Below are 10,408 nucleotides of genomic sequence, written 5' to 3'. Positions count from 1 at the left end.
GATGCAGCCAGAGGCAGATGTGGTTTCTATGTACTACTCCTTCCTACGCTGTGAATGCTCATCTCGCACACGCTTCTTTGGGGATGATGCATTTCATAACAGAAGGAATTTAGAAAAATAAACAGAAATGCACGTGAATTCTTTTCCATCCCTTAGCTCCACAGATGAGAACTCAGAACAAATGCAGCCACGGAGGACATTACATGACGAACCACAAGGAGAAGGTGAACCCGGTCCGTTCAGCCTTTGGAGGCGGAGGAAAGGCTCCCAGATCATTTGACAGAGGCCGGCAGAGAGAGGGACAGCGCCAGAGCAGGAGGAAGCCCCCTGCCCAGGGGATGAAGCTGCGGCCTGGTTCTCTCCCCGCCTCTCCAGTTCCTCCAGGAAATGGCCCAGCACCAGGTCCCCAGGAGGGAAGGTGCTGCTCAACAGGACACCCTCTGGGCCTCCCCGATGGACTCCAACCATGAGCGGCTCTCAGAGGAGAGAGATGAAGCCCTGGCTCCGCCCTCGCTGGCCCTGAGAGTGAGGATTCTGTTTGATTTCCTCTGTGAAGTGGTGTGGGCCCTGTTCATGCCCAAGGGCCCAGAAGCTTCTCCCTGCCCCTGGGCTGGGATAGAAGAGGCAGATCAGTCCGTAGGAGCCGTCAGTTGAGTCCCGGATACATACAATGAGGTCTTTCCCTGCGATGCAGTGTCATTGGGCCGCGCTAAGGGATGGAGTCCCGACATTGGCTTCAGCAGGAGTGAACCCTGAAAACACTGGATGAAGGAGGAAAATCAAACACAGGAGCCTGTGCAGTGCGTGGTTCCTTCTGTGGGCCATGGCCACCGTTGGGAGGGAGTTCGTTGAAAGAAGAGGGAAACTGGGGTGACTGCTAATGCGCAAGGTATTGCTTCCGGGAATAAAAACACTCTGGAATTATAGAGCGTAATGGATGCACGTACTCGTGAATAGAATAAAAACCACTGAATTTACACCTTGAAATGACGTATGTTATTGAATGAATTCTGGGGAAAACAGATATTAAAAGTAGGTGCTGGTGGATCCAGCTTACTCTCAAATGATTCAGAAAATGAATGTCATGATGTCTGTGTTGAGTATGTATTTGCGTGTGTGTGTGTGTATACACCTATACTCATATATATGCACCATAAACATATATGCTGAGATAGATGAAAATAAAAAAAATGAAAAGCAAATATGATAAAATGTTAAAAAGTTGTGAATCAAGGAAAAGATTTTAGAGGATTTCTGTATATTACCTTTAAATTTGTGTTTAAGTTTGCAGTTATTTTTAAAAAAAATAATAGCAAAGGATAAACAAATGAAAGCCTGAGTTGAAGAGTGAAGGGACTTGAGGGAGTTCAGAGGAGGTTTTGGTCTCACTTCCCCATGAACTTGCACCACTGTGGAGAGTGCTACCACTTGTATATGAGCAACAGTGATAATCGGCCTCGTCCTCGGCCTGCAGCCCAGCGATGGTCAGGGTGGCCGTGTTGCCAGACTTGGAGCCAGAGAAGCGCTCAGGGATCCCCGAGGGCCGACTGCTGACATCATAAATCAGGAGTTTAGGGGCCGTGCCCGGGCGCTGTTGGTACCAGGAGACATAATTATACTTCCCAATGTCATTGCTGCTTCCAGCACAGGAGATGGTGACTGACGTCCCTGGAGTCCCAGACACTGAGGGCGGCTGAGTGAGGGGAGCCTGGGCCCAGGACCCTGAAAAGAGCAAAAACACACTCTGGTGAGCTCAGTGCTGGGCCCGGGGGCCTGGAGGAGGCAGAGTCAGCCCAGGTGTCCGTGTCCCTTCCCCGGAGGCCTCACCTGTGCCCTGAGAGAGGAGGCTGAGGAGGAGCAGAGCCCAGGCCATGGTGGAGGTGCCCTGAGAGCGCTGCCTTCTGAGACCCCAAGCCTGAGCCTGGCTCCCCCAGACCTCTCTTATCCCCTCCCCCTGGCTCAGGGGAGGAGGGGCGTCCATGCAAATCTGCTTCCGTTATCTCTCTGGTCACCCCTCTGAGCTGGTCCTGGCTTCCTCTCTGCCTCCCTTGAGGGCAGGGCTAATCCAAGGGATTCAGTCGCTTTGGCATGGGTGTTCTAAGACTGAGCCCCTGACAGTGCCTTGGAAATGCAGTCAGACTTCGGAGACCCCCTGCCCTCCAGCCATGGGTTTCAGGCTATGGTCTGGTCCACAGGCTAAACAATCTCAATACTTTCTTTTTTTTACATGTATTTTTTATTTTTATCGATTTCAGAGGGGAGGGAAGAGAGAGTGATAGAAACATCAATGATGAGCGAGAATCATGGATCTGCTGCCTATTGCCAGCCCCACACTGCAGGTCGAGCCCGCAACCTGGGCATGTGCCCTGACCAGGAATCAAACCATCAGAGTTCATAGGTTGACGCTCAGCCACTGAGCCATGCTTGCCGGGCCCAGTAATTGCTCTTTGCTGTGCATGGCGGAGGGTGAGGGCAGGGCTCAGAGGGGCTAGGGCGGGTAGAAATCTAACTGATGTTCCTCCCAGGCTCTGAGACAGAGCTGGTGGTTGTCCCCATCCCTCCCCCTTCCACCTCCTCAGTGCCCCCTGCCTCTGCCCTGCTCGGAGGCTGAGACCTGGGACATGTATGTCCTGTCTTGCGAAGGTTTTGTGGCCGTACAGATTGGGGACGCTCTACCCCCACATTCTCCCTGAGGAGGAGCTCAGTGGGAACCAGGTCTTGGGACCTCATTCAGGCCCCAGGAAAGCACAGCAATGAGCTGCCCCGAATCCAGGCCCTTGCTGCCACCTGGCGGCCAAGGATGACATGACGGGCCCGAGTTGGACCAGCAGGAAGGAGCTGGCTCAGAGCTGGAGAGCCCTGCTCTGCTCCCCTCCAGCCTCCCTCTGTCTCGTCCCAGCTCAGCACCAGGCCCCCTGATTTTCTGTTAAAGATAAATAACTGGTCAGAATGGAGTCACTTCTGCTAAACCACCAAACTGAACGTACTACCTAAGCTCACTGCAGTTTCAGCGGCCCCAGGAGGGCAGCTTTAAGCCATGCAGCCTGGGGTTTCCTGGTCTGTGCCAGTGAGGTAACTGGGTGAGGAGACCCCTGCCTTCCCCTGGGGAAGGCGTCCTTGTCCGAAATAACCTGCTCTTTTAACTTCCTAGCCCCACCCTTTTCCTGCCTATAAAATCCTTCCATTTGTGGGGGGGGGGGGGGGGGGGGAGGGGAGGGTTTGTTGTTAATTCTCACCCAAGGATATTTTTCCATTGATTTTTAGAGAGAGTGGAAGGGAGGGGGAGAGACAGAGGGAAACATTAATGTGAGAGAGACACATTGATGGTTGCCTCCTGCACGTGCCCCGACCAGGGGATCAAACCTACAGCCAAGGTATGTGCTCTTGACCAGGAATCGAACCCAGGACCCTTCAGTCCGCCAGGGGGATGAACTAAGAGGGGATCTAGGGTTGCGGAGAAAGCAGCAGAAAAACTTTGAGAAAACAGCCTTTGCATTGCTCATGAGCTGGACCCACCTCTGAAGGGCGCTTGCGTGGATTGGAGCCCAAAGAGCCAGGGCAGATTTCAGAACAGAACCAGGAGGCAGCCCACTGCCCACACCACGGGGACCACTCGGTGCTGCACACGGGCTGTAGGTCCACAGATGCTGCCAGGACCTCAAACTGAACTGACATTCACACCCCGACCACGGACGGCGGGATGGAACTTGGCCAACCCCAGTGGGTAGGTCACCTTCTAAAGCAATAAAGTCCGTATGACAGTCAAACAGGACCCACTGTTCACATGTAGGATAGCCCTCCCCACCCCCCGGCTGGTGTGGCTCCGTGGTTGGGCATCGACCTATGAATCGGGAAGCCGCGGTTGGATTCCCGGTCAAGGGCACATGCCCAGATTACAGGCTTGATCCCTAGTGGGTGTGTTTAGGAGGCAGCTGATCCATGATTCTCTCTCATCATTGATGTTTCTCTCTCTTTCCCCCTTCCTCTCTGAAATCAATAAAATATATATATTTTTAAAAAGAGCCCATTCTAATGGGGAGACAGTCCAGGTACATCCAGGACAGCATCAAGCACAGTGGTTCAGGGATTTGGGGGGCGGGGGGCAGGGGGCGGGGGGGAATCTTAGACCAGAGTCTGTCACTCAAATTCTCCAGCCTCAGCCCCCAAGAGTATGGGTCAAAGATGAGGGACAATAAAGAGAAAACTACAGGCTGTTTGTTCAGCAATGTCATCAGATACTCTCTCGGATTCTTGCTTTCGGAATAGGCGTTCAGAACAAGAACCCATCACAGGTCCCTAACCGGTGTGGCTCAATGGACAGAGCGTCGGCCTGTGGATCAGAGAGTCTCGAGTTTGATTCTGGTCAAGGGCACTTGCCTGGGTTGCAGGCTCCTCCCCGGCCCAGGGCCCTGCTTGGGGCTCGTGCAAGAGGCAACCAATCGATGTGCTTCTCTCACATCAATATTTCTCCCTATTTTCCCCTCCCTCTTCCACTCTCCCTAAAAATCAATGGAAAAATATCCTCGTGTGGGAATTAACAAAAATAAATAAATAACCCACCACAGGAACTACCCTGACTAGATACGGTGGCCACGGAGTTGAATATGACAGTCATTTCTGGAGTCCTGAATCCAGGGCGGGGAGGAGCTGCCCAGTGGAGGAATTCAATGTCAGATTTTCCCCAGGACAGCAGGGAAAGGCAGGCATGTGCTTCTCCCTCTGCCCATGGGAATCCAGGATAGACTTGCCTCGGGGGACACTTGACACAGGCAAGCGGAAGCTGACATGATACCCAGAAACTTCACGACAAAGTGTTTTTCTGTTGAACTTCACGGAGAAGGAGAGAAGCCATGAGGGGGACATGCACTCCAGGCCCTGCCGCCTGAGGCCCTGCCCAGGGAGGGGAAGGTCTTCAGAGCAAGGAGGGCGCCTGGGAGCCCGGGCGGGTTTTGGTCTCACTTCCCCATGAGCCCGCAGCGCCGTGGGGAGTGTTGCTGCCCACATAGGAGCAGCAGTGATAATCGGCCTCGTCCTCGGCCTGCAGCCCGGAGATGAGGAGGAAGGCCGTGTTGCTGGACTTGAAGCCAGAGAAGCGCTCGGGGACCCCCGAGCGCCGAGCATTCACGTAGGAAATCAGGAGTTTGGGGGCCGTGCCCGGGCGCTGTTGGTACCAGGAGACGTAGTTATAACGCCCGATGTCATTGCTGCTTCCGACACAGGAGATGGTGACCGACTGTCCCAGATTCCCGGACACGGACGGCAGCTGAGTGAGGGCAGCCTGGGCCCAGGACCCTAGAAAGAGCAATAACACGCTGTGGTGAGTTCAGTGCTGGCCTCAGGTGAGCCTGAAAGAGGAGACAGAGGCCTCTATCAGCCCGGATGGCTCTGTGGTCCCTTCCCCGGCGCCCTCACCTGTCCCCTGAGAGAGGAGAGTGAGGAGGAGCAGAGCCCAGGCCATGGCAGAGACGCCCCAAAAGTTCTGCCTCTGAGACCCCAAGCCTGACTCCCCCAGACCTCTCTTATCCACTCCCCCTGCCTCAGGGGAGGGAGGGGCCTCCATGCAAATACCCCTCCTGCACCTGCATCTCTCCACCCCCCATTGACTTGGCCCTGGAGCCTAGATCCTCTGCACTCTGGGCAGAGAGCTCCCTGAGGGGTTAAAAGTCTTTGAGCTGAGTTTTCTGAGTCAGGAGAGGCTGAGCTGATGGCAGTGCAAGGGCCACTGTGGCTCCTGCGGAATCTTGGGACTTCCACTTCTTGTCTGAGGGGTGAAGGTGAGGACAGGGTCCAAGGCAGGCTGGAGAGAGCCCATCGCTCAGTTTCCAGGGACAACAGGCAGCGTTGGGTACGTCTCACCCTTCAAACCTCCCTGCTTCTTCCCACAGGACGGGCTGACCCGCGCCCTGCCCGTGCATGGGCCTGCGCCTGGGTCCTGAGGCTGAGCCTGCGGTGCATTTATTGGACGTTGCGTAGCGAACTTATTGGAAGCTCTGGCCGGGGAGCTCCCCCGGTTAGAGTGTCGGCCTCACAGGCCGTGGTTTCAGGTCCAATCTCCGGTCAGGGCCCGTGCAAGAAGCAACCACTGAGTGCAATGAATGCGGCTGCGGCTGAGTGACTGTACCGCTGTGTGTGTTTGTTTCCTAAACTCACTAAAATCAGACTGAGCATTATCGCCATGGTCAGAGTTGCATGTGAGAGACCAAGGAACAGGGCAAAAAAGACAACGCACATGCCCTAACCGGTTGGCTCAGTGGATAGAGCGTCGGCCTGCGGACTCAAGGGTCCCAGGTTCGATTCCGGTCAAGGGCATGTACCTTGGTTGCGGGCACATCCCCAGCGGGGAGTGTGCGGGAGGCAGCGGATCGATGTTTCTCTCTCATCGATGTTTCTAGCTCTCTGTCCCTCTCCCTTCCTCTCTGGGAAGAATCAATAGAATATATTTTTTTTAAAAAGACAACACACACTTGAAAGCCAGGGTGCACGTTGACAAGCGGTAACTGGCTGAGGCCTGACAGAGCCCAGTCCCGAGTCTGCAAAGGTTCCCACCGAAATCATCGCATTTTCCTCCCAACCAGTGATGGGTGTGCAGTGACAAGCTGAGATGGACCCGTTAGAAGTGGGAGCTGTTCCGGAAGCGGCGGGGGGGGGGGGGGGAGGTCCAGATCCTGTCTCCCTCCTCCTGGTGCGGTTGGGAGAGCCCTGCCCGCCCCCCCCCCCCCCCCGCCAGCCCCTCAGCCCCTCCCTGCACGGGTTTGTCCTCGGCAGGTGGGACACAGGTCTCCGGGCGAGGGGACCCGGGCAGAGTTGGGTCTGAGGGTACCAGGAGAAGAACCCGGGGTGCCCATGAGTATAGTTCCCTCTGCCCACCACGCCCTAATGGTCACACACACTGATGGGCAACGGATGGAAAGAGGCCTCTGTGAGGAAGCTGGGGAAACCCAGGTGCAAGCAGCTCTGGCACCCCCGCCCCCCGTGATGTTTGGGAGCTTGGGGCCTGGATTTCCTGTCTGTGCTCAAGTTGTCTTGACAGGAGCCACCGCCAGTGTCCGCACCAGCCAAGATGAGTCTGTCTGTCCCCCCAGTGAGTGCTCTCAGACTTCCCTGGGGTCCAGGCTCAACTAGGCAACAGGGAATATACAGCCCCTCTGCCCCCGCCAGGATTCCTGCTGGAGAGCCAGGACCTGGCCCACATCTGGCAAGACCAGACCCAACTCTGGGATCCCTTCTCTTTCCTCTGGGCCATGTCTGTCTTTTTGGGGCGCGGGGGGGGGGGGGCAGTAAATCTGTGGGGAGCTCTGCCCAAGGCTGAGCCTGAGCCTCTGTCAGGGTGGAGGTCTCTGGGGGCCTCCCTGATGGACACAGTGTCCTATCCTCACTCCTCTGGTCAGTAGCTTATCCTCTTTTTTTAAAAAATATATTTTATGGATCGGCTGCCTCCTGCACATCCCCTACTGAGGATCGAGCCTACAACCTGGGCCTGTGCCCTGCCCAGAATCACTCCGCAGGGCAATGCTCTATCCACTGAGCCAAACCGGCTAGGCTAGCTTATTCTCATTGTTTCAAAACTACCTGGTTTGAGGATGCAGTTGTGGGAGGTACAGGGAAGGAATGAAAAGCAAATAATAGGGGATTAACCCCAAAGCCAGTGCTGTGGCTCTTTGGGGAGTGGGAAGGATGGACATGCGTTGGGTGAGGAGATGCAGCCAGAGGCAGATGTGGTTTCTATGTACTACTCCTCCCTGCACTGTGAGTGCTCATCTCTACACGCTTCTTTGGGGATGATGCATCTCATAACAGAAGTTATTTAGAAACATAAACGGAAATGCACATGAATTCTTTTCCTTCCCTTAGCTCCACAGACGAGAACTCAGAACAAATGCAGCCACGGAGGACATTACATGACGAACCACAAGGAGAAGGTGAACCCGGTTTGTTCAGCCTTTGGAGGCGGGGGAAAGGCTCCCAGAACATTTGACAGAGGCCGGCAGAGAGAGGGACAGCGCCAGAGCAGGAGGTAGCCCCCTGCCCAGGGGATGAAGCTGCGGCCCAGGCCCCTCCCCGCCTCTCCAGTTCCTCCAGGAAATGGCCCAGCACCAGGTCCCCAGGAGGGAAGGTGCTGCTCAACAGGACACCCTCCGGGCCTCCCCGATGGACTCGAACCATGAGCGGCTCTCAGAGGAGAGAGATGAAGCCCTGGCTCCGCCCTCGCTGGCCCTGAGAGTGAGGATTCTGTTTGATTTCCTCTGTGAAGTGGTGTGGGCCCTGTTCATGCCCAAGGGCCCAGAAGCTTCTCTCTGCCCCTGGGCTGGGATAGAAGAGGCAGATCAGTCCGTAGGAGCCGTCAGTTGAGTCCCGGATACAACAATGAGGTCTTTCCCTGCGATGCAGTGTCATTGGGCCGCGCTAAGGGATGGAGTCCCGACATTGGCTTCAACAGGAGTGAACCCTGAAAACACTGGATGAAGGAGAAAAATCAAACACAGGAGCCTGTGCAGTGCGTGGTTCCTTCTGTGGGCCATGGCCACCGTTGGGAGGGAGTTCCTGGAAAGAAGAGGGAAACTGGGGTGACTGTTAATGAGTGAGGTATTGCTTCCGGGAATAAAAATGCTCTGGAATTATAGAGCGTAATGGATGCACGTACTCGTGAATAGAATAAAAGCCACTGAATTTACACCTTGAAATGACGTATGTTATTGAATGAATTCTGGGGAAAACAGATATTAAAAGTAGGTGCTGGTGGATCCAGCTTACTCTCAAATGATTCAGAAAATGAATGTCATGGTGTCTGTGTTGAGTATGTATATGCATGTATGAGTATATACCTATGTTCATATATATACATACCATAAACATATATGCTGAAACAGATGAAAGTAAGAAAATATAATAAAAAATACAGTAAAATGTTAAAAAGTGGTGAATCAGGGAAAAGATTATAGAGGATTTCTTTATATTCCCTTTAAATTTGTGTTTAAGTTTGCAATTATTTAAAAATAAAATAATAGCAAAGGATAAACAAATGAAAGTCTGAGTTAAGGAGTGAAGGGACTTGAGGGAGTTCAGTGAAGGTTTTGGTCTCACTTCCCCATGAACTTGCACCACTGTGGTGAGTGCCACTGGTTGTATATGAGCAACAGTAATAATCGGCTTCGTCCTCGGCCTGCAGCCCAGCGATGGTCAGGGTGGCCGTGTTGCCAGACTTGGAGCCAGAGAAGCGCTCAGGGATCCCCGAGGGCCGATTGCTGACATAATAAATCAGGAGTTTAGGGGCCGTTCCCGGGCGCTGTTGGTACCAGGAGACATCACTAGTTCTCCCAATGTCATTGCTGCTCCCAGCACAGGAGATGGTGACTGACGTCCCTGGAGTCCCAGACACTGAGGGCGGCTGAGTGAGGGGAGCCTGGGCCCAGGACCCTGAAAAGAGCAAAAACACACTCTGGTGAGCTCAGTGCTGGGCCCGGGGGCCCGGAGGAGGCAGAGTCAGCCCAGGTGTCCGTGTCCCTTCCCTGGAGGCCTCACCTGTGCCCTGAGAGAGGAGGCTGAGGAGGAGCAGAGCCCAGGCCATGGTGGAGGTGCCCTGAGAGCGCTGCCTTCTGAGACCCCAAGCCTGAGCCTGGCTCCCCCAGACCTCTCTTATCCCCTCCCCCTGGCTCAGAGGAGGGAGGGGCCTCCATGCAAATCCACTTCCTGCACCTGCCTCTCCTCACTCCACTCTGACTTGACCTGGAGTCTAGATATGCCCGCTTCCCTGGAAAGAAGAGCTTTAGCAGGAACTAAACTCTTGTCCCAGCTGGTAGCTCGATTGATCAGCGTATTGTCCCAGGGTGCCATGGTTTCAGGTTCCATCCCCAGTCAGGGCACATACAGGAATCAGCCGATGAATGCCCTGATATATAGAACAACAAATAAATCTCTCTCTCTTTTTCAAATCAATTAATAAAATTTTAAAGAAAGAACCAAACTCTTTAATATATTCTAAGTAAGATCAGACTGAGCTCAGGACAGCGAGCAGAAATGGAGCCAGTCAGGGGGATACCTACCTGTTCCTTTGTGGGAGTCATGGTGGTTCCTGGTGAGAAATCCCAGGACTTCCCCTCTGCACTGTGTGGGCAAAGGTGAGGACAGGTTGGCTGACAAAGGTCCAAATTTCTCAGGGCCCATGGCAGAGCAGGGGGCTGCATATGGCCCTGCTCTCCCTCTCCTTCCCCTTAGTCAGCATGGCTGCTCTACATGGCTCCATCCTCTGTCCCTGCAGTGGCTGGAGACTGAAACTGAGTCCTGGATGTATTAGCCCTGACATGTAAGAGGTGATCTATGGGGCACAGCTCTTTTGGGATCAAGGGACTCAGGGGGAAGCAGCTCTTCAAACTCCATCCAGAGACAGCATGAACCACAGCAAGTACCTTCC

At 54.2% G+C, this 10,408-nt stretch overlaps 3 gene segments (V, D, J or C); all 3 read right to left on the bottom strand.

Moving 5' to 3' along the window:
- Nucleotides 1-199: 199 nt before the first annotated feature.
- On the bottom strand, nucleotides 200-1,941 carry LOC132222259 (immunoglobulin lambda variable 2-18-like). The segment is given in 3 exon segments: nucleotides 200-244; nucleotides 1,406-1,722; nucleotides 1,828-1,941. Coding segments are annotated over 3 exon segments (408 nt in total).
- A 2,971-nt stretch (nucleotides 1,942-4,912) lies between these two features.
- Nucleotides 4,913-5,479, bottom strand: LOC132222258 (immunoglobulin lambda variable 2-8-like). The segment is given in 2 exon segments: nucleotides 4,913-5,292; nucleotides 5,413-5,479. Coding segments are annotated over 2 exon segments (426 nt in total).
- A 2,951-nt stretch (nucleotides 5,480-8,430) lies between these two features.
- Nucleotides 8,431-9,652, bottom strand: LOC132222257 (immunoglobulin lambda variable 2-18-like). The segment is given in 3 exon segments: nucleotides 8,431-8,541; nucleotides 9,050-9,414; nucleotides 9,520-9,652. Coding segments are annotated over 3 exon segments (522 nt in total).
- Between the last annotated feature and the right edge of the window lie 756 nt (nucleotides 9,653-10,408).

Source organism: Myotis daubentonii, chromosome 19 (assembly GCF_963259705.1).
Source record: "Myotis daubentonii chromosome 19, mMyoDau2.1, whole genome shotgun sequence".
In the NCBI taxonomy this organism is placed as follows: Eukaryota; Metazoa; Chordata; class Mammalia; order Chiroptera; family Vespertilionidae; genus Myotis; species Myotis daubentonii.
This window is presented reverse-complemented; position numbering and strand designations above follow the sequence as displayed.